At 41.0% G+C, this 21,188-nt stretch overlaps 1 protein-coding gene across 2 annotated transcripts in view; it reads right to left on the bottom strand.

Annotated features, from left to right (window-relative positions):
• Positions 1 to 1,308: 1,308 nt before the first annotated feature.
• The window catches only part of rasa3 (RAS p21 protein activator 3), a 39,240-nt gene continuing 19,360 nt past the window's right edge, over positions 1,309 to 21,188 (bottom strand). Inside the window, exons 6-24 of one of the 2 annotated variants that reach the window (XM_076077773.1) lie at positions 16,874 to 16,954; positions 16,693 to 16,765; positions 14,415 to 14,488; positions 14,219 to 14,323; positions 12,546 to 12,708; positions 12,271 to 12,419; positions 11,760 to 11,874; positions 11,542 to 11,616; positions 11,305 to 11,428; positions 10,740 to 10,846; positions 10,298 to 10,375; positions 10,089 to 10,166; positions 9,757 to 9,830; positions 6,905 to 7,011; positions 6,450 to 6,532; positions 6,121 to 6,329; positions 5,928 to 6,031; positions 5,622 to 5,805; positions 1,309 to 5,228 (exon numbers count right to left, since the gene is read on the bottom strand). In XM_076077773.1, the coding sequence (XP_075933888.1) occupies positions 5,153 to 5,228; positions 5,622 to 5,805; positions 5,928 to 6,031; positions 6,121 to 6,329; positions 6,450 to 6,532; positions 6,905 to 7,011; positions 9,757 to 9,830; positions 10,089 to 10,166; positions 10,298 to 10,375; positions 10,740 to 10,846; positions 11,305 to 11,428; positions 11,542 to 11,616; positions 11,760 to 11,874; positions 12,271 to 12,419; positions 12,546 to 12,708; positions 14,219 to 14,323; positions 14,415 to 14,488; positions 16,693 to 16,765; positions 16,874 to 16,954 (2,059 nt within the window). In that variant the 3' untranslated portion in view covers positions 1,309 to 5,152. The remainder of the gene's footprint in view (positions 5,229 to 5,621; positions 5,806 to 5,927; positions 6,032 to 6,120; positions 6,330 to 6,449; positions 6,533 to 6,904; positions 7,012 to 9,756; positions 9,831 to 10,088; positions 10,167 to 10,297; positions 10,376 to 10,739; positions 10,847 to 11,304; positions 11,429 to 11,541; positions 11,617 to 11,759; positions 11,875 to 12,270; positions 12,420 to 12,545; positions 12,709 to 14,218; positions 14,324 to 14,414; positions 14,489 to 16,692; positions 16,766 to 16,873; positions 16,955 to 21,188) is intronic. The other variant, XM_076077774.1, reaches the window with a different exon arrangement.

Genomic DNA, 21,188 nt, shown 5'->3' with positions numbered 1-21,188 from the left:
AAACACTTTATTCTTTCCCGAAAGTGTTTTCGTAGAGAGTGAGAGAGAGCGAGAGAGAGCGAGAGAGAGAGAGAGAGGGGGGGGGGGGAGCTACCAGGGGAGCAGAAACACGGGGGTATGAGCGGAGGCAGCTAGGGAGCGCTGCTACGCACTCACCCTCACACACTGTCATTGTTTACTTACACGCATGCTGCTGCTTTTGAGTGGCATCGCCTAAACTCACAACACTCAGTAAAAGGGACAGAAAAGAAAGGAAATGACGTCCATTCAAAGTTGTTAGGGGAAAATGTAGATGTTTCACTGTAACTGAAAAAGCCAATGGTTCCACAGTGCGACATTATTTAGAAGGCATTTGTAGAAAATCCACGTTTCACGGAAAGATAAGCACAGTTGGAAGTAATAACAATGATCAAAGCTCCCTTCCATTTGTCCGGATAAGCCACACCAGGAACATGCAAAGTCATTTAAATAATAGCCTCCTTGTGCTTTCCCTGCCATGACATGTCAGAATGTATGCTGTAAAAGAGTTCCAGAATAATTGATTCATAAAAGGCAAAACTTGGACACAAACAATGGACACAAAGACAAATGTATCTGCACCACAGCTAAAGCCAAACAAAATGTCTTAACTGATTGAAACAAAGCGAAGCTCCTGATATGACCAACCGTCTCAGGAGATTACACAGTGGGACCCAGACGCAGATGGATTGAGAGGAGGCAGCAGGAAAAGTTCAATGATTTATTGACTCTCTTACAACCTGAGAGTCCAAGGGAGGGCAGGTAGCAGGAAGCAGGGGGGCAGATAGCAGGTGAATACAAAACTCAGGGGAAAGTGAACACTACAAAACAAAGCCACAAGGAAAAGCAGGCAGTGACTCGAAGCACAAGGTACGAAGACCAACTAATGAAACAGGGGAAACAAGCGTGAACAAACAAAAGGGTGCCAACGAGGGACAGGTGGAATTAAGCAGGTAGGGGCAGACAATCACAACGGTCAGGAAAACACACAAAGGCAGGATTAAAACAAGATATGACACACGAGGTGCAGGAAACACTAAGCATGTATGACACAAGCCAAAACCCAGAAAACTAAATCCTCTGAATACAAGAGTGAAACAAAGAGAGACTAAGAAACACAGGCAACCCTAAAAATCACAATGCCATAGTCTTTAAAGGCACAACTCAGTTCAGTCCTGACAAAACGTCCGAGGGCATCTGGACACAGAGCCAGACTGTGACCGTGACTCTATACTCAGTGTAGTTGAGAGGCAGACGGCACTGGATTTAAAAAAAGACACAGACACCACATTTTCATTAATATTGGTTTCATTTAGTTATTCAGGGGAAAAAAACACATCACATTTTCACCATTCATACAACTGTTTTATGTACACATATAACAGGCTTATTTTAATACTTTTAAAATATTTGTACAAAATACACTGTTCTCCCTTTATAACATGTGTTTATCTGAAGAGGAATTTCAACTGCAAAGGGCCAGCAGATGTGCGTTGATAATTTGGCGGGCGTATTGTGGGGTTGTTGCTATTATTGCATGCTGAAACATCATTATTGCATAAGTCATTCCCTTGCTTCGGGGTGGAGGAGTCGCCGTTACTGTAACTGGCATTACCTCACCAATTCAGCCGATGTTTTTCTGGGAAGGTTTCACTGAAAATGATAATAAATATGATTATCAAGTTAGATGAGAGACAGAGCTGTTTGGTGGTTTACACTTAAGTCCGAGTCTCCTCACTCTTGGCAAAAAAAAAAAACCATGCAGTGCTGCAGAGTTTCATAAACCTGAGGAGAGTCAGTAACTGGTGGAAACAAACACTCACCAAAGTTCAGAGGTTACAGCAACGCCGCTCTCTTAATGTTATTACTGTGGGACATGTATAAAACGAGTGGGGAGAATATATTGGCAAAGGTTCCTTGAAATGGAACAGTGGTTCTATACAAGAGGAAAGAGGAGACAACCCATATCAGGCCAGAGTACAGCAACAATGTTTCCACACTACAGTCTTTAGTATAATTACAGGCAGTGATTTTCTCCTTTTTTTTAAAACAAGTGGGCCTCTGCCTTCCCTGACCTGTAACACTGGGGTAATTCAATTGGCAATACAACCCGTCATCTCAGTCACTCATGCACACCCTGACCAAAGCACAAACACGCACATACGCACGAAACAAACACACACACCTCAGTCATTCGATTCAGTTACACAGCAAGGTTTTTGTATGACAAGACATAATTAGAAAACAGAGTCAAACAGTTGAGAACTTTCCTTGTAGTTCATAGATCAACACATTTGACAGAGAAAAAAAGATGTCATCGGAATAATTGCTCATCTGTTTTAAAACAGTATAGGTTTTGAGATATATATATATATAAAAAAAAAAAACATATCTAAACAATGATTTATTTTTGTTTGTTTTTCAAAAAGAGAATTTTATAAAAGTGATGACTGGCACTGTTTGGGAACCTGTGATCACAGGAACACCCATGAGGCTACATAACCAGGTATTTAGTTTTGGAAAATACAAAATTTGTTGAGGTTGGTGGTCACCCGGTAGCACAAAAGTGACTGTGGAGGCTACCGTCGCTGTGACTACAACTTATACTTCACATGCACTGGTTTTGGCAAGAGTGAGTGCTGATGAATATGAATGCCGATGAGAGCGGTTGCCTTTGGGAGGCGTACAACAACACAACTGGTTAACAACAATAAATCCTGTACCTGCGACCGATTCTGGGGTGCTGACCGGTAAGATTCACAGCAGGCAGTTTCTCAGAGGAATGCATATAAATAGGTTTTAAACTACCGGGCGCAGCTATTTCCAAAGTGAGACGGAGGTAACTCACAAAACAGAATAACTACATTATTAGGCAGCCAACAGTGCAACACAACCAGTAACACACTATCCATTTCACAATCGTAACTTGAGACAAGACTGGTTAAAATGTTAATATATCAGTTAAAAGCTAAAAGACGTCCTTGTTTAGGAGCTGTGCTAACACGTAGTTTCTGCTTTGTGATGGGTGAAAAGATAGTTTGGCTTCACTGCCTTTTTCTCATGCAGTTTGAGGGTGTGTTGAATGGATGGTTGAATTAGCCAACTACTGGACGTCAGGAACAAATTTTGGCACCCCTTAAGAGTAGCAAAATACACTGTTTTCCACTAATATGAACCTGCAACAGAATAACTAAATGCACCATGGATGTGTGTGTCTGTTAGCCAAGGTTGGACTACTAACTGGGCATAGTGGGCAACTGCCCAACGGCCCCAGGTGGCTCTAGGTTCAGCATGTGGCAATTAGTTTGTGGCGATTGAATCTAATTACAAAATGTGTTTATTAATCCATTATGCACTCTATATTCTATATACACTCATTGGTCACTTCATGATGTACATCTGAGACAGAGTTGTTATTAGATATATAAATATGAATAAAATTAACTTGACCTGTACACTCTAATGCAATCATATACAACTGTTCTGCCATAAAGTCTACTTTTATGATGCCAATAATATTCGGTTTTCTTCTTTTTACACCGTTAAAGGTGTTAATTAAGTTATATGTTTATAACTGAGGTGATACTGATGGGACTGTTCTGGACTGCATTATATTCAACCCTTTCTAATATTCTGTCCATCTCATGTACTGCTGTACTGTAAATAAGAAGAACAAAAACGCTAGAAACACCTCTCAATATCGTCCAGAACAACACCACCTTTAACTTAACTACACATTTCCCACAATGTCTGTGAAAAACAGAACATTATAAACGTAAAGGCTGAATTTGTGGCAGAGCTGAATTGCAACAGAATGTACCGGTGCAGCTAATAAAGTGGCCACTGAGTGTATATTGCTAGCACACTGTTATTTCAGTTTACATTGTGGTTACACAATGCATTTTACTGAATGTATTTGTGCTTATGCACAATTCACAATTCACAGATTGCGGGAGTCAACAGGGGCCAACAGCAGGCAGCCCTGATATCGAATGAAACGGGTTCTGAAGTTGGACGTTATTATCGAACGTCTTTGTTCAGATGCAGATCAAGATGGAGTTCAACTAAATAGCCACCCAGTGTATTTTGTCTTACTTAAAAGAGAAGCTGCAACTTGACACCCATAGAGATACAAAAAAGGCATCTATGGGTTTTTCTGACTCTCCAAAAAAAGAAGAAGCTATTCTTTCAACCCAGGTACTGGTAACACAGGAGTCTTATATCCAACCATAACAGAACAAGGCTTCAAATGACACGTGGAAACTTGATCCTAAACATCGAAGGTGAGGGTTAAAAATGAAGGGATGAAATTGAAAGATAACATTGATAACATCAAGCTGCTCTTGGCTGTGCTTGGTCCCGACAATCCCTTCTTCTTCTGTGCCCTCAATCTTCACAGCCTTCCTGAGGAAGTTAAGGACAAAGAAACAACAAAGACTTGGGGGCAACACCACCCAAAGAGGGAAAAGTACAGTCCTTCCTTCCTTCTGGAGTGAAATACAATGGAACATCTCAACATGTCAACCATTATAATAACCAAATACAAATCAAACGGATAAAATAAGCTTTTGAACGTGTGCTGCGATGCTTGTTCATCGATAGACGTGGAGGCGATTAAAGTGCGTGTTGGTCACTGTCAGAACTGTCCAGTGAAAACGTTGGCTTGTTCTCTCGTCACATCACAGACAGGAGACCCACGTAGATGTCCGGTATGATTATGTCTTAATTCGTATCACTCCTTTCCTCCACAACTGTTCCTCTATTTTTCATGCTGGTCTGAGGTCTGTTCTCCCGGTTTGGAGTGATACATCTTGAGACACTGCGAAAAAAAAGTCCATCTACACAGCTCGTCCAGTCTGGTACGGACAATTAAAACTCTTATTTTCCTACTACTGGACAAATACGCCAGGTGACACAGCATGCTGCTCCCTGAAAAGTCTTTAAAAAAGTGAAGCATGGATACTTTGCTTTGGAAATAAGTAAAACGATCTCACATTGATGCCTTTTTTATCTTGTTTTGAGGAAAAATAAAGCTTTAAAACTCAATACTAGACACGGGGCATTGCCAAGAGGAAAGTTTTTCCAGTAAAGAAAAATCTGCTGGTTCTAGGCATCGTAGAAACAGTACACAGGGCTAGATGGAGTAGGTGGAGCTCTCGGACTGCTGGCGAATGTAGCACTGAAAACTCTTGTCTCCAATCGGATGCTCCCTGAGGAAACAAAGAGAAAGATGGTGTTTGTGTGTTGGCGGGAGGTTCTAGAGTGGTTTTTAGAGCTAAAAACAGAACATGAATAAAAAACATTTTCTGGGCAGATTATAAGGGGCTAAGCAGAGCTGGAGGCCAATATTATGATGCCGATGTCATGTTATTTGAACTGTTAAAAGTGCTTCATTTAATCTCCAACATACTTTGTGCAATTGTGGACTGTACAACTGCAACACCTGCTGGCCCAAAGGGGAAGTTGCTCGGTATTGAACTACATTTTACACATAACATTTTTCCAGCAGTTCTCAGTCTCCATTGCATTGAATATACAATAACTGTAGTTTGTAACAAAACATAATCTGAGCTACAAGCATAAATCAACAACAAACCACTTACTGGCTGCCTATCTTTGTCTTCTTGAACTTGTCACGTTTGTACTTGGTGTGCTGCTGCTCCAAGGTCTGCACGGCTGAAACAATCAGCTTCAGGGTTTTGTAGGTCTCCTGGGGGTCATCGATGACAAAGCTAGAGTACTCCTCCTGTTCGGGCCCGTCGTACACAGATTTACTGCCGCAGGCCTCTGCAGGCAAAGACAGACCAGCAGCAGAGTGAGAGACAGCACAAAAGGGACAAGGTGGGGGAAAAAAAGAAACATGGAAAATGTGCTCACAAACATTTAAAACACTCTTGTCAGCGTCTGACCTTGCATCTTGATCAGTTTGGTCATGTATGTGCTGAACAGGGAATAAATCCTCTCGGTCTCTCTGTCTCCATCTACGTCCAGCTGGATGTTTGCCGGGAGGCCGCTGAGGACAGACGCACATAAGAGGATGAGAGAGTGTACAAAAAGGAAAAGGAACCTGACGCTGGGTAGATTTTTGACACCTTTACGTACCCAGTGCAGGGCGTACACCCAGGGGCTGTGTCTGCTGAGAGCTTGCAGCAGAGCCAGTGGCTGTTGAGGTAGGCTGAAGGATGGTAGGTGCTTAGGCGTTTGCGGTTGCACTGGCTGACTTTGGTCAGGATGTCGATCCAGTCGCGAGCCTCGACGCAGTTGTTGGCCTGGATGTAGAGCGCCCGCTCCGGCTGAATAACCTGGAACATCTGGAGGAGGGAAGATAGGGACAGCGAGTGAGGGAAGAATCTTGTTGGAAACACTTTTAGGAGTGATTTGGGTCAAATGCTCAAAGCTCTAGAAAGTTCATGGCTGTGTGGGGTCCTTACATTTTTCATCTTGAAAGACTCCTCCTCCAGCCGCTCTACAGCCAGAATGTTCTCTATAGGAATGCTGCAGAGAGCGCTCTCGCCTGGACATGAAAGGAAACACATCAGACATGAGAGAGGACAAAAAACAGCACAATAAAACAAGAACTACATTTTTTTTTTGTCTGCATACTGACTAATTTGACCATGCATGGAAACCTGTTATGTAGTATGTCACTTAGAAACAGCTTACGTGTACGTGTTGGCCCGAGATTGTTTGGATGCAGCACAAATGTATCGTGTGCTCAGTAACTTAATCCCCACCACATGTGTTGAATGCACATTGTGTGCAGACTAACTGTACATTCAGCAGATTCTCTCCCTCCTGCTGCTTCTTACAAAAGCACACACAGCGACAGAAACAGACGAGGAAACAATGCAACTGCAGGGAGATCCTGAGAGACCTTTGACCTTACCTTTCGTTTTGTGGTAGGTAAACTCGTGATTGGTGAGGCGAAACCATCTCTTCTTGAAGTTCTTCATTCCAAACCGGTTTCTCCCTTGTGCCCTCTTTATCATAAATCTGAGGAAAAATGGAAACACCACTGAAAGCGTTGACAGATGAGCTCATGTTTCACTGAATTCTTTTTAATTTTTCACAATATTTGTCATGTATCTGGCACAATGCATCAAAGGTCAAAGATCAAAGGTACCCCCATTATCTAAATTGTTACTACATTGTGAATAACTCCCCACCTGACTTTTTGCCAAATCATAACACAATATTTTAGAGTGATTTCCTTCCAAACAGTCAGTGGCTTCCATTATGTGTCAGTACATTATGAAAATCAGCTTGCAGAAACTTGAAACTTGAGAATCCATCACACTGAACAACTCATGTCGTGTTTATTTGTAAATCAACGATATTGATCAGTTGTTATACAAAAGGACATTTATTGATTGTTGTTAAAAGAATTCTTGGCAAAAATATCAAGAATTCTCTTTGTTTTTTGGACTGCTGGTTGGACAAAACAATACTTTTGAAGTCATCACATTGATAAATCGAGAAAATGATCAGCAGATTAATCAATAATGAAAATAATTGTTATTTGCAGCCCTACAAAAAATTCACAATAAACTCTTGACAAGGATGTTTATATTTTCTTACTTTTTAAATTCTGGGTTGGAATTTCTGACAATATCCAAACACTCATGAATGCAGCGTTTCTGAGCTCGCAACTGATTTACCAAAAAATCAATGAATACATGCAGAGATCCACTGTGATGGATTATCAATCTCAAGGAAGTGTCCGTGCAAGTACACTGTAATAAAATGAAGGGAACCACTGGATGCCTGTAACTTAAAATCAATCTAAAAAATGATGGTATGCTTTGGAAAATGTCTGACAGTGATGTGAGGTGCAGCCAACACTATTTGTTGTTAATGGGCTAAAACATGTAAAACCACCAGCATGGTCTTTTAAGGGAGAGTAAACACCAGGATGTCTTTGTTTATAGAGTTTGAAGGCCAGCGCATACACGAAATCTGAAGCACACGGGTTCTAAACACCAAAGTCACAACTCTCCCACAGGAAGACTTGTACTCTTTTGACACTACTGCGCCAAGAACGTGCTGGTTTCACATCTGCCATAACGCCGGGAGCTGTGCGGGAAACTCTAACGTGTGTGGTGGTGATATGGTCACATTCTGGACAAAGGGTGTAAAGGGTCAAGATGCGGGCAGATATGAGATCCCAGAAATGTTTGTACAGTAACCAACCCTTGCTGTCACTGTCACACCAAGCATGTCTGGCATGGCCAGGATTGAGAAGGGCTATCAGCGCTAGTGAGGGCTTACCGTAAAGGTTAACACTTTACTTTATACCATTACAGTCTGTGTGTGCACCCAGTCTACTGTCATAGAAATGCAGAAAGACTCAAATCCATCACACAGTGTCAGACAGTAACAGATAGGTTTCTTATGTGTGGGCCAGATATAAAGTAAAGTGCAGCAGCATCTACAGCAGCGCATGATGTTGGTGGGAGAGAATATGGCCGGCTTGGTTCGGGGGGGGGGGGGGGGGGGGGGGTTGCAGTGCACACACAGGGGGTCACAAGGGCAATGCCTTTATATAGAGAAGCTCTTACCTGCCCTTCGTGCCTTTTGACCCCTTCCCATCAACCCTCTTTATAGTGAGTTTTACACTCCTACGCCCGGTAGCAGAAACAAAAGAGGGTGGGGATGTTGGTGAGCGAGGCGCTGGCACAACTACCGTCAACTGGAAACTGTCCTCGCCTTTACAGCCCCATTAGAAATATCATCAAAACAACGGCCCATGTGTTGGTAGAGAGGGCTCAGTGTACAGCCTCGGGTACATCTGTGCTGTCACTGTTCACTGTGGTAATGAGTCAGACCGTGAGGGCTGAAACATGTAAAGGTATAATCTACCTTTGTGACAATTTAAAGGACTAATGTGACAATTTGGGAAATACTCTTCTTTTATTTTTTTGGCAGAGAATTGGCTGAGAAGATTGATACAACTCTTGTGTATGTATGATAAATATGAAGCTCCAGCGAACGGCAGCTTGTCCAATGGCAACACAAATCCTGCTTTTCAAAAATTGAAAATTCACCTAAAAGGAGGTTGTGTGCCAGACTATTTATTCTTGCTTTCGGCAACTGGCGGAGACTCCAGTAGGTTATTTGTTTCGGGCCAGTCAAGAAATAGTATCTCGTAAAACAGAGAGTAACTTTTTTTTACAGTCTGGTACGGATTAAACAAGCAAAATTAGACCATTTGGGCGTCAAACTGGGAAACACAAGATTCCAAGGGAGGATTTCTGTCATGCGTCATGTGTCATGTGTAATTAGTGTCATTAGTTACCCTTGCACAGAGCCAGGCTAGCTGTCTCCCCCCTGCTTCCAGTTATGCGCAATAGCTTCATATCAACATACAGACATGTGAGTGGTATCAATCTTCTCATCCAACTCTCCGGCAGAAAGTGAATAATTCCCAAAATGTCGAAACTATTCCTTTAAGTTAGTCTGGACTGTTGAGCCTTAATAGTTAACCCAACAACTAGAAACAACTGCCAATAAGGTGGTAAAAAGACAAACAGTGAAGCTGCTTAATTGGCAGTGAAAAGGTTACTGCCACAGAACATGAAACAGTTGGGATTAAAAAATCTCAAATTAGCGTTCCATACATTCTCTAAATGAATCAAATATGACATATTTAGGACTTTTTAGCAGTGGTATTGAGAGAGCTGTTTATTGACCTTTTCTTCTTTCCATGATTATCAGTTTAACAATATGCTGGCTCCTTACCCCTCTTTGAGCATGATCGGTGTTTCAATACTCCTCTGATCCCATTTGCCTGAGGTGGAGATCAAGTCCAGGAACTGTGAAGGGAAGTAAAGGATGTCATATTTCAACATATTTGTTGTGGTGGTAACTTGAGACAGCCAAAGAACTCCAACCATGAAAGGCATGCTTTGACATCCCCTCCACTTTTTCATTTGTTTTCAAATGTCTCCTCTCTTTCATTACTCATTCATCTGAGTTAGTCTTTTGACATACAAGACAAAGAGAATATCTGATCCTGCGTCTACCAACTGGAGATTTATAGCATGTAACAAGAAAAGAAGTGCAACACTCACATTCTTCACAGCGTCCGCATATTTCTGCTCATTGAAGTAGTCGTAAAATGCAGCCATGTAAGACTCTTTGAAATTGGCCTTGAAAGGAATAAAAGTATGGAAAGAAAGAGTGACAGAGAGGAGAAGATTAGATCGTTCTTACACTGAAATACAAATGGACGGTCACAGGAATGAAAATAGAAAAATACACTTTACTCAGAGAAACTCACAGATTTAGACTTGGCGAGACTTCCCAGGGTCTGGATCGTCTTGGAGATGAGGGTGAGGGTTCGAGAGGTGGCGGGATCCTAGGGAGACAGAAATACATGAAATCCAATCTTGAAAAGCTATCACACATGACCACATCATAAACACACTGGTTGGACCAGAAAAAACTAAGAAATGTAGTGTCTTCAAAGTAAAGAATAAACGTTGAATTTTATGCCAACCGGCACGAGAAGTCCTTAATGTGGCAAAACAAAAGAAGGAAATTTGACAATAAAAAAAATCAGGACAACTAAACAAACTCTTTCACAAACTCTTTCAAGCTTTCATAAATGAAATCTAAAACATTTTACGCTACATATTTTCAGCAGCAGTTATTATCAGAGGTACATGTGCATGTGTTTATATGTTGGTTGAATGTCTGTTTGTTTTGCCAATCAGACTCACTGGATGGTGCGGCCGTAGATGGAACAGGTTGGGGGAGAGGATGGCTGGAGCGAAGAAACGCAGGAAAATAAAACTGCTCACTGCTGTGTATCGGACATCTTGGTCAACTAGAGAGCAGAAAGGGAAAAAAAGTATGATAGTGATGATTTATCCCACTATACTTGCTTGAATTATATCTAATTATTTCTATAATTTCACATATACGGTCAGTCTGGAGTAACAAAAGCATATTTGTTCAATGTGCTGTCTCAATTATATAGACAGTTCCAAAATTGAAAATCGAAACAGCTTGTTCCTCTTGTGACTGCAGTGCCCTGTGGCAGCAGACAGGAGGCAGCACAGTATGTGACACTGGGTGAACATACTCTTTACTCCACACATGACCATAATGAGTGTGTGGGAGGCTTAAGTGGTTTCAAGTTTGACACAAATAGCAGAGCACAAGGAGAAGAAAGTGTCCTTGGACGCCTTGCACATCCCGTTCTTTATTGTATATTTCCTGTTGCTTAATAGCAGCTTGCTTTGTTTCCTCCATCGCTTGTACGTCGTTCAGAGGGTGAGTTACCTTGGAAACGGGTGGCAGCGGACTCTCTCAAAGAGAAGAAGATATCACACATGACGGTGGGACAGCAAACGCCGGAGGTGGTGATAACGTTGAAGATACGGTCCACATACTGACGAAGATTTTCCTGGAGAGGGCAGGCAGGGCAGATACATGTCAGATAACACTGACCACACACACACACACACGCACACGCACACACACACACACACACAAACACAAACACACTCATGTTCTTACCCTGTTCGTATCCAGGTTCTCCGATTCTTTGAGCTTGACCGGGTCGATTTCACAGGATTTGTGTTCTGTGCAGATCTGTGAAGATTTACAAAGGTATTCAAATAACCATTGATATCTGATTTAGCTAAAAAATATTCTGAGGGGTGCTACAGAGAGAGACATGAATGAAATCAAGAAATGAAAAGACAAACCAACACGGTAGTATCGCAGTGCCATACCTCATCTATGATGGGTTTGAGTGTCACTTGCAGATAGTGCATTCCTGCCAGCTTCATGGTCTCGTCAATGCACTTGGAAGTCAGCGAGTTTCCACGGAAAATGGTGTTAGGATCCCTACGCAGAGAGACAGGGTGTGCTTTTTTGCTTACAAATCAGAACCGCTGCCTAATAAACAAAACTAGTTGTTTAATATTCATCATAAATTACATTACTGCCTGCATAGTCACAGTCAAATCAAAAATGCTAAGCTATTTGATTTTCACAAACAACCTGATGACCTCATTTCCACAATCACTGTAATTGATACGATTCAAGAATAAATCTGCACCTGATTTAGAAGTGGAATTAATTCCAACTCTCAAACAATACAACAGTCAGCTGGCTTGTGTTGAAGAAATGTACTCATTTTAGTACTGAGAATGATTTGCTACAGTTTATATCTGCTAATACGACAAAGTTCAAAGGAAATTCTCCAACATCCGATTCGTCTTCCTGCGACGAGACACTCACTGTGTGCGGTTGACTTCGGCGTGAGCGATGGTGCTGATGAAAGGCACAATCTTGCCGTAGTGAAGAAACAAGCGTACCAGGGGAATGGCGGCTTCTTGTTTCTCTCGACACACCTCCCCCAGGGTGTGAGCTGGGGATGCCGACACAGGCTGAACAGAGAGGTGTGCGGAGTCAACATGCGGCATTCAAACAGTGGTGTGTTACAAGCGGTAATAAGCACAAGATGCCGCAGGACACCAAATATGTATGAGCAGAGCAGAGGCACATTCACATACGCTCACCGCTACATTAGCAGAGTGCAGCAGTAGATCTCTGAGGGGAGTGTAGTGTTCAGAGGGGAAGACGTGGTCCTCAGTGTAAACGATGTTCAGACGCAGAGAGCCGAGCTCTTCTATCTTCACTGACTTCCCCCCATTCTCCCTGGGCTGGAGAAAGTACCTGAGGAAGGAAAAAGATCAGATCTTGGATCAGATCGAGATCAAACTTGAAGGGATGATGGGCAACAATTGTCTCAACATTTTCAAAAATAGTGATAAAATAAAGCTTCTTTTTTACTACAAAATATTCCGTTGTTTGGCCTTATTACCAAAAAGACAATAATTCTACTAAGCTGTTTACGTGACTGATGAAAATTTATATTCCACTAATATTCCCATTTACATGTAGCTGTGTATAACATGAAAACGCCTACATGATGTCCTCCTACCGATACGCACTTTAAATAACTTAAAGCCTCTGTACACCTGCATAGGTGTTTTTAGTTATCCTGGCTGATTAGACCTCTACTCAGGTTGACGGATGGTTGGATCTTTGATGGGATTTTATTAGGTCACAAATCGACTTATAAGAATGATAAAGGTGTAATTTGTTCCACCTTAACAGGTTCAACAAAGCCAACAGGAGATGTCACTCATTGAGTCTGGAAAGACCCACAGTACAGAGGCTTTACATTTTGTCTTTAAATTATGTTTAAAAGTAGATGTCTTTCTCCCTCTGACCAGAATTGTGGACTTTTCTTTCGGGCCTGCATCTCCAGTCCAGCCTTGCAAACTGTTGGCTAGTGGATTTGTGTACAACGCACAGAACTGGCCTTAAAACAGGCAAGAGGCTGTGTGTCTCCAACTGCAGTAAAAACCCCAATCAAGACGCATTTTGCGAATGTGCTGTGTACATGTCCAATAAATGTGCCCAAAACCCTAAAAATAACCGCATATCCAACACGTCTTGATTGAAACATGCTACATTCGGAATAAGAAATTTCACACGACTCTGCCGTTTCCCTCAGCTCTACAGAGCTTTTTTAGCATCTCTTAGCGTATTGTTTTGGTTTTACAGCCCGCAACTTTATTGTATTAGTTAACTCTCACTTCGGCCAGATATTTCCTTCAGGAGTTGGTGGAGACAAAAAACGAGCTAAAAAAAGAGAGTAAATATTGGAGTTACATTCCTCAGTCGGCCACAATCAGGACTCTAAGTAAATGCTGATGTTGCTTGAAAATGTAGTTACTAAATTCATTCTGATTACATGTAAGGAGGTGATTATTCCACTCTGTATTGGACTACACTGAAAACCCAATTTTTATTCTCCCAATATTTCCAAAGGAGCGCTCCCATCATTCATGAAGGCAAAGAAATGAAATGTAGAAACAGGCTCTGTTGGGTCAGCAATGTAGGAATGAATGCCTTCATGCTCAGAGAAATCCACCGTGGTCAATAAGGACTTTAACTGTTGTCAATGTTGATACTTGTTGCTATGGCTCTGCTGTTGCTGTGGCAACACATACTCAGAATGTCAACTGACAATTATGATGAAATCAAACCCACCCGGGTCCAGCAGGGCACAGCACAGTACGTGGTCAGTGGAAAAGAAAACAATCTAAAAAAGACTGATTGAAAGAGTGTGTGTGTGAAAGGAGATTATGTTGCGTGTGAGTGACGTTCCTCTCACCATGCGTCATGGACACCAGCCTGACCCAACGCCCGCAGAGGAACTCTCACCCCTCCCAGGAACTCATCCCCGAACTTCAGGTTGCTGGCGTTCCACAGATCCACCCTGACCACAAACCACAATGCACAGTTCAACCTCGAGGAGACGCTTTAAGTTCAGCACTGGTACGAGCACAGAATCCTCTACATGGGCTCACCTCAGTGCCAGCTTGTCAACATCCTCTTCTTCGACATCAAACTGACGCTTTGTGTAGCTTAATGGCCGCGTCACCTAGAAATGGAGGCAGAGTGAACATTTAGCATAAACCATGTGGAAGTCGGTGTTTCCTCCTGGTGAGCTGAAGGGTCATCTACATCCAGAAAAACCGGCTGGTGGAAGCGGACACAGAACATTGAGACTCAAACAATTAGTTGATTAATCAATCGAAACTAAATCTGTCTACAACAATTTTTATAATCGACTATTCGTTTCCGTCATGGTTTCAGCTTTCAGTTTCAGATTTGATGTTTCTTTGTCAAAGATGATGTTAAATTTAATACTTTTTTTATGTTGGCTTAATACAATAAGCAGATTGTTTTTATATGTCAACGATGTCACTATTTTCCGACATTTATAGACAAAACAATTTAGCCACAAGATAATTGGCAGAATTATAAATCATGAAAATAATTGTAAGTTGCAGTCCTAATTGAGACATCAGGTGCTTTACTATTACATTGCAAAGCATAAGATGCTCTTTTGCAGTGTGAAAAAACAAAATGGTATATATCAGAGATCAGAATGTGACAGGGTCCATGTACGTTTGAAGCAATGAGAAACTAAAATCCCCCCCCCCCCCCCCCAAGTAAAGGACAATCACATGACAGAGACATGATAAATGGACCGTGTTTGCGTGAGGATGGGGGCCTCAGAAGGGGGGCTGCATACAGAAAGCACCACAGGGCATGAGTCCTCTTCATGTGGTGGTCGGGAATAAATGAGACGGTCTTGTCGGATAGAAATCAATGGGCCAGATTGTTTGGTGATGGTTTGTCCGAATCAATCATACTCTTGTCCTGCTGTCTTCTAGTGCTGCAGCGGGGAGGCCACAGGGAGGAGCGACACAAAAATGTCAGAGCAGAGCGGCTGGGGAGCGAGGGTTAACGGGGGCAGTGTGAAAGGAAGTTTGTGTGTATGAAAAATATATATAAATATATATAATCATGAATAGAAATAAATGTGAACCATGAGAAATTTTTGAAAAAAGATTCAGAGAAAAAAAAATACTACAAACGTTGCTTTTGCAACACACCAATCTCAGAAATTACAGACGTAATGGTATGAAAAGGACTTCTTATATAAATATAAATATCTATAAATATTAACTAATGACGGATATATGAACTGAGATTTTTTTTGCAAATTTTTCTGAACTTTTTGTTTTACATAAAAACTTGGTATGGTACAAATATAATATGAAACAAATATATATATATATATATATGTTTATCTTTGTGAAGCTGATTTTGACCATTTAGCTAATATTATTGTGCTAGCTTGTTGATGTTAATTACACAGCGCATGTTGAAGTTTGTTTATTAGCAAGAATTAATGTTATGTTTAGTAACTCAAGGTCACTGTGACTACTTTAGAGGTAAAAGCAATGAAAGCCAACGTTTTCATATCTAGGAACCTGAGCCTTTAGCTTGTTAACTGCAGAACATTTTAGTGGCTAACTACAGTGTGATGCTAACTGAGTATAGCCTTACAACGTGTGCACTGCAGCCTGTGAAGATGATTACAATACAGCTTGCTCAGTTTAAAAGGAGAAGTACATTTTGAAGTAGCAAATAGACCCATGGAGCAACAAAATAACCAGAGGGAGAGATTTTTTTTTGTTACTTTATAAATTCTATGGTCAGTTGAAATTTGTCAGTGAAAATCTTTGAACAAATGTTTTAGTATCCAAATTTCAAACATGTTGCTGAATTGTTGTCTGTGCCCAAATATCATATTTCATAACACCACTCAGTTATGAATACATTTGTCTTTTATTAATACGAAGGTTATTATGGGTGGTTACTAAAGGCCCTGTACATCCACACACATGTTTCCCAATTTATTCTGGTTACTTGTACCTCTGCTCAGATTGAAGTTGGGTAAAGCTGTGCTGGAATTACATCACCAAACGTCATTAACCAATAATAAAGATAAAGGTGTCACAACCCACCCACAACAGGTGCAATAAAATGATCAGGATGGACAGAGAGATGAGAGATGAAGCCCGGTTTGAGCACCCACATGCTAATTAGAAGAAGTCTAACTAGGCCTTGGGTGTGTAAGATACTTACATTTAACAAATCAACAATTACATATAACTGTATGGCTCAGGTGTCCACATACGTTTTGAACCCACACTATATCTCTAGCTTTGACTGATACCCAACATGAAGACACAATTTACTGTTCAACAACTCACAAGCAGATATATTTACCTCAAAATAGAAAACCTCCTCAAACTGTGGATTGTTGGTTTTCCTCTTCACTTTGGTCTTCTTGGCTTCCGACCTGAGAGAAGCAGAGAGGCAGAATGAGATAAAACCACATGTTAAAAGTTAACATGGAAAACAAAGGTGTGTCAGGTGAAATCACGTCCAATCGTGTGAGCGATCTGACCTTGAAGGTCCTAGTAAGGAGACGGCAGCGTAGGGATCACATTGGCCGTTGACGATTGGAAGACCTTGGCACTCCAACACACTGTTTAGAAACACACACAAAACATTAATGAATAAGCACACTACTGTACAACTTGCATAGGCACACATGCACACACACACCTGTAACACATTAACGTGATGCTAATTAGAACTGTGTGATCTCGTCCAATGCTCTACTCTGAATGACTTATCGCCTAAATGTCAGGCATGATGGTACTAAAATTCGAATGGTCTAATACATAAAATCTAATATAGACAAAAGCTTTGACCGTATCTTTATTATGCTATGGTATGTTTTACAACTTTAATGTAGCTTTACTATGCTAAGTTAGGAGGAGCTAGCTTAGCTCTTTTTTCTTTTGGCAGCACCAAAAAAAACAAGAAACGGCATAAAATGATCTCCAAATGCTAAGAGCTAGGGGCCAGAGTATGGAGAGTATAAGACTACCCTCAGAGGACTCTTAAAGCTTTATTAAGTTATCACAAAATCAAATGACGAATGTAAAAGGGTCACCAGTCCTGCCAAGACCACTGACAATTGACACCCAATCCTCTGCCCACACAGGCAGCAGGAATCTCATTGCTCTCATCAACCCTCATATACAGTATCAAACATTATGCAGCTATTTCCAGGAAACAAGAAGATATGCTACCTGCCCAGCATGATACAGCAGAATAGACATTCAAATATCTAGCAGCTTAAGACAGATATGTTTCTCTGGAGTTTGTGGAGACCAAAGAGCTAAAAGACCAGTGTTGGACCTTGATTACCAGGTGACCAGAAACACGACTCCATTGGGATGATAATTCTGATACTATCAGTTTCTTTTGGAGGCTTTCATCCCCCCAATTGATAAAAAAAAAAAGTGGCTTAATGCAGCTTTAACTTAACTTCAAAAATCCTAATTTGAAGTCCGAGCTCTGAAATGATTACAGAAGGTTCTCAGTAACACAGAGCTGGTAAACGAAAAGAAAACATGTGACACTTGAACCTTTTGGGTGGATACAAGAACTTTACTGCTGCTATCCACTAGACCAGGGGTATTCAATTAAAATTCCAAAAGGTCCAGATTGAGAAAATCTCCTCGGACAAAGGTCCGGAACATTACAATAATATCTAATTTGCGCTATTTAGTGCCATATATATATATATATATATATATATATATATATTCAAAAAGTCTAGTAGTAGTAACGTCTCTGTGTAGTCAACAACTGTCAAATCAAATAAAGAAAGTACACATCAATTATATTTGAACAATTATTATTCTCAGTTTTCAAATGTAACTGGATGGATTATAAATAATACATAGAAATACATAAATAAATGTTCTTCTCATTTCAAGTACAATAAGGGCTGGAATAAAGAATAACTGACATAACAGAAAGCTTTTCAAAAATGTGCATCTTAAAATAAAGTACTTCATTTTAGAAAAAATAATTCCACTAAATTGTCCTGCAGCTTTAAATTCAGTTCATTCTGGTGTGAAGTGATGTCAATCAAAAAGCCACAATATTATATTTTTCTCATCTTCTAACAAGATAAATCAGTGAGCATGGACTTTATGTGTGGTTATTAACACTTGTTTCAGCTCTATTCTCTCTGTCAACATCATTGTTGGTCAGTGAATTCATGTGTTAGGATCCTGATCATTTTGGGCTCTTAGGTTTATTTTCTGTGTCTTCATTTAGATGTGAGTGGGTACGTTTGATGAAAAGAGTTGTGCTTTGTCTCGTAGTGGCGCTTCATATTACCGCTTTTAATAATCGTCACGGTCTCTGAACACATGAGACATGCTGGTTATAAACTGTCCGTGTGAAGAAATAACCTATAAGAGTCTGTTCATTCTTGGTTAAAGACTCTGGTCTCTTTGACCACTTTTCTCTCTTTGGAGAACGTTATGTGAAATGACTTCTCTGACTCACGTAATTCTCCTGCTCTTCCTTCTCTTTCCTCATCTCTCCCCCGGTGTGTGTACATCTCACTCGAATCAGGAAACGTGTCAGAATGCCCATATTTGATTGGCTGAGCTGCATCACGTGATGTGATTTACAACGCATTGGTCGGTGCGTTTCCTGCACCGCTGAACAAGTGCCGTAACGGCTGAAAAAGCTGCGCCGGTTAAAATAGAAGTGCTCTGTCAAAATAACATCGATTTTAGGTCCTGGGTCCGGATACAACGGCGTCTGGGTCCGGATCCGGACCGCGGTCCGCCAATTGGCGACCCCTGCACTAGACCTTTTTCACAGGATATCCACATCATATGTGGACATTTATAAATCTATATTCATGACGTGGGTATTAAACACATGAGCATACACTAAATTGTTTAAGTGTTTAAGTGACAGAAAGAAAGCTTTTTTTTTTTTACTGACCAAAAACTACATCTAAAGAAAGCATCTTATCAAGCCATCCACTCAATCGCCCCCTTTTCTCAGACATAAAACATCTGGTCCATTCATACTGCAGCTCCCTCCTACGCTGGAAGTCCTTGCTAGTAAATTCAAGAGCTCTCTGAGAGTTTTCTCGGCATGTGAATACGGTCCCTGGTGTCAATGTTAGGTGTGTCTGTAAGAACTGCAGAAACAGAGAGAGAGAGAGGATAGATGAAAAGAGATGGAGGGAAGTAATTCCATTTGAGCATCACACAGGATTTAAAATTGGCACAACTCTTCGCCAATTTTAAATCCTGTGTGATCCAGCAACTACAAGCACAGCACAAAGACCACTTGAGAGCGGCCGGAGAAAAAATAAAACGAAAAAGCATCGGAGAGCATATCTTCAGACTTCTGACTCGACAACAGAGGAATCAGACTGAGAACAAGAGAGATATAGGAAACAAAGCTCAGAAGTGGAAACAAAGGAAGAGAAAAAGCAGCAAAACGTCTTTCTTTTCCAGTTCTGCAGGAATTCTTGTTTCCAAATCAAATCACACACATTCATGCATATGCATGTATTCAATTAAATTCTACTTTGTTTGCTTTCTATATACAGGCTCAATAACAGTCTTGTTGTTCCAAGGTCATTTTAATTGGCCGCTGTTTTATACACTATAAACATACAAGCAGAAATATATATACATTTTGTTCCACCAGAACATCTGTCTGTCTGTCTGTCTGTCTATATGTGTATCTATCTATCTATCTATCTATCTATCTATCTATCTATCTATCTATCTATCTATCCATCCATTCATCCATCCATCTATTCCTGTGTCCTGTGTCCAATGACATCATGCTGTAAGGGGATTAGAAAACGTTACAGGACACCCAGCGGGACGACTCACTTCCTGTGTGTCATGATGATGCACCACTACTCACACCGCATGATGAATTACACAGCAAATCGCAGCCCTGCCCACAACTGAACCGACTAAACACACACACACACACACACACACACACTGGTTCCTAATAAAGAATAAGGAGAGGGCTGGGTTAAGCATCACTAATGCCAGAGCGCTTCCTGTCCAATAAGCTTGTTTATATAACCCCTGCTTGGCCTACTATCCAGCCCTCTCCTCTTTGTCTCTCTCCCTCTCTCACCACTGTGAGCTCTGACATGCCAGACAGTGGTGGTGAAACAGACTTATTTGTTTTAGTCGACATTACTCATATTAGGTTAATCTGCTTCTTTATTGCGCCCACGTAACCTGTCAAAAACAATTTGGCTCAAGTAAGAGGGAAATGAATTACATCATGGTGCCAAAACCACAGACAAAAAAAGCGGATGTGATTTTTGAGTATGTGTCACTGACGGAGCACTATTGCAAGTAGGTGAAATATTAAATTACAACAGAACAGGGACTTGCGTATCTTCCATGAGAAAGTAATGTGTATGTTGTAAGATGTTTCTTGTTCTCAGGTGTCATTAGTGGTACAAACCACAAATTAACCACACCTTAAAAATTAAAAATGACAAGTGAAACACGTATATTCAAAATATTACTTCAAGGGGAACTTCATCGATATTCACACATCCACGTCTGTTTACAGGTTTTGGATAGTTTTGTCTATCTGATGAGTCATCTGAGTCAGCGTCGGTTGGGGCTGAAGACCACAAGTTTGAAAATGAAAAAAATCAGAAGGTGTGACATTAGAAAGTAGTGAGTCCTCCTCAGCCACTCCTCGTCTCTGCTTGAGGGTTGTGGTTTGAGGCTACATCGAATAACACACCCGAATGTTAGACCAAACTGTCGTTGGTCGAGGTGCATTGACGGTAATGTCGGCGCCATGTTTTCACAAGGAAGAATGTGTGGAATAAAAACGACATC

This window comes from Anarhichas minor, unplaced genomic scaffold, assembly GCF_050575085.1.
Source record: "Anarhichas minor isolate MPS153535 unplaced genomic scaffold, ASM5057508v1 ptg000062l, whole genome shotgun sequence".
In the NCBI taxonomy this organism is placed as follows: domain Eukaryota; kingdom Metazoa; phylum Chordata; class Actinopteri; order Perciformes; family Anarhichadidae; genus Anarhichas; species Anarhichas minor.
This window is presented reverse-complemented; position numbering and strand designations above follow the sequence as displayed.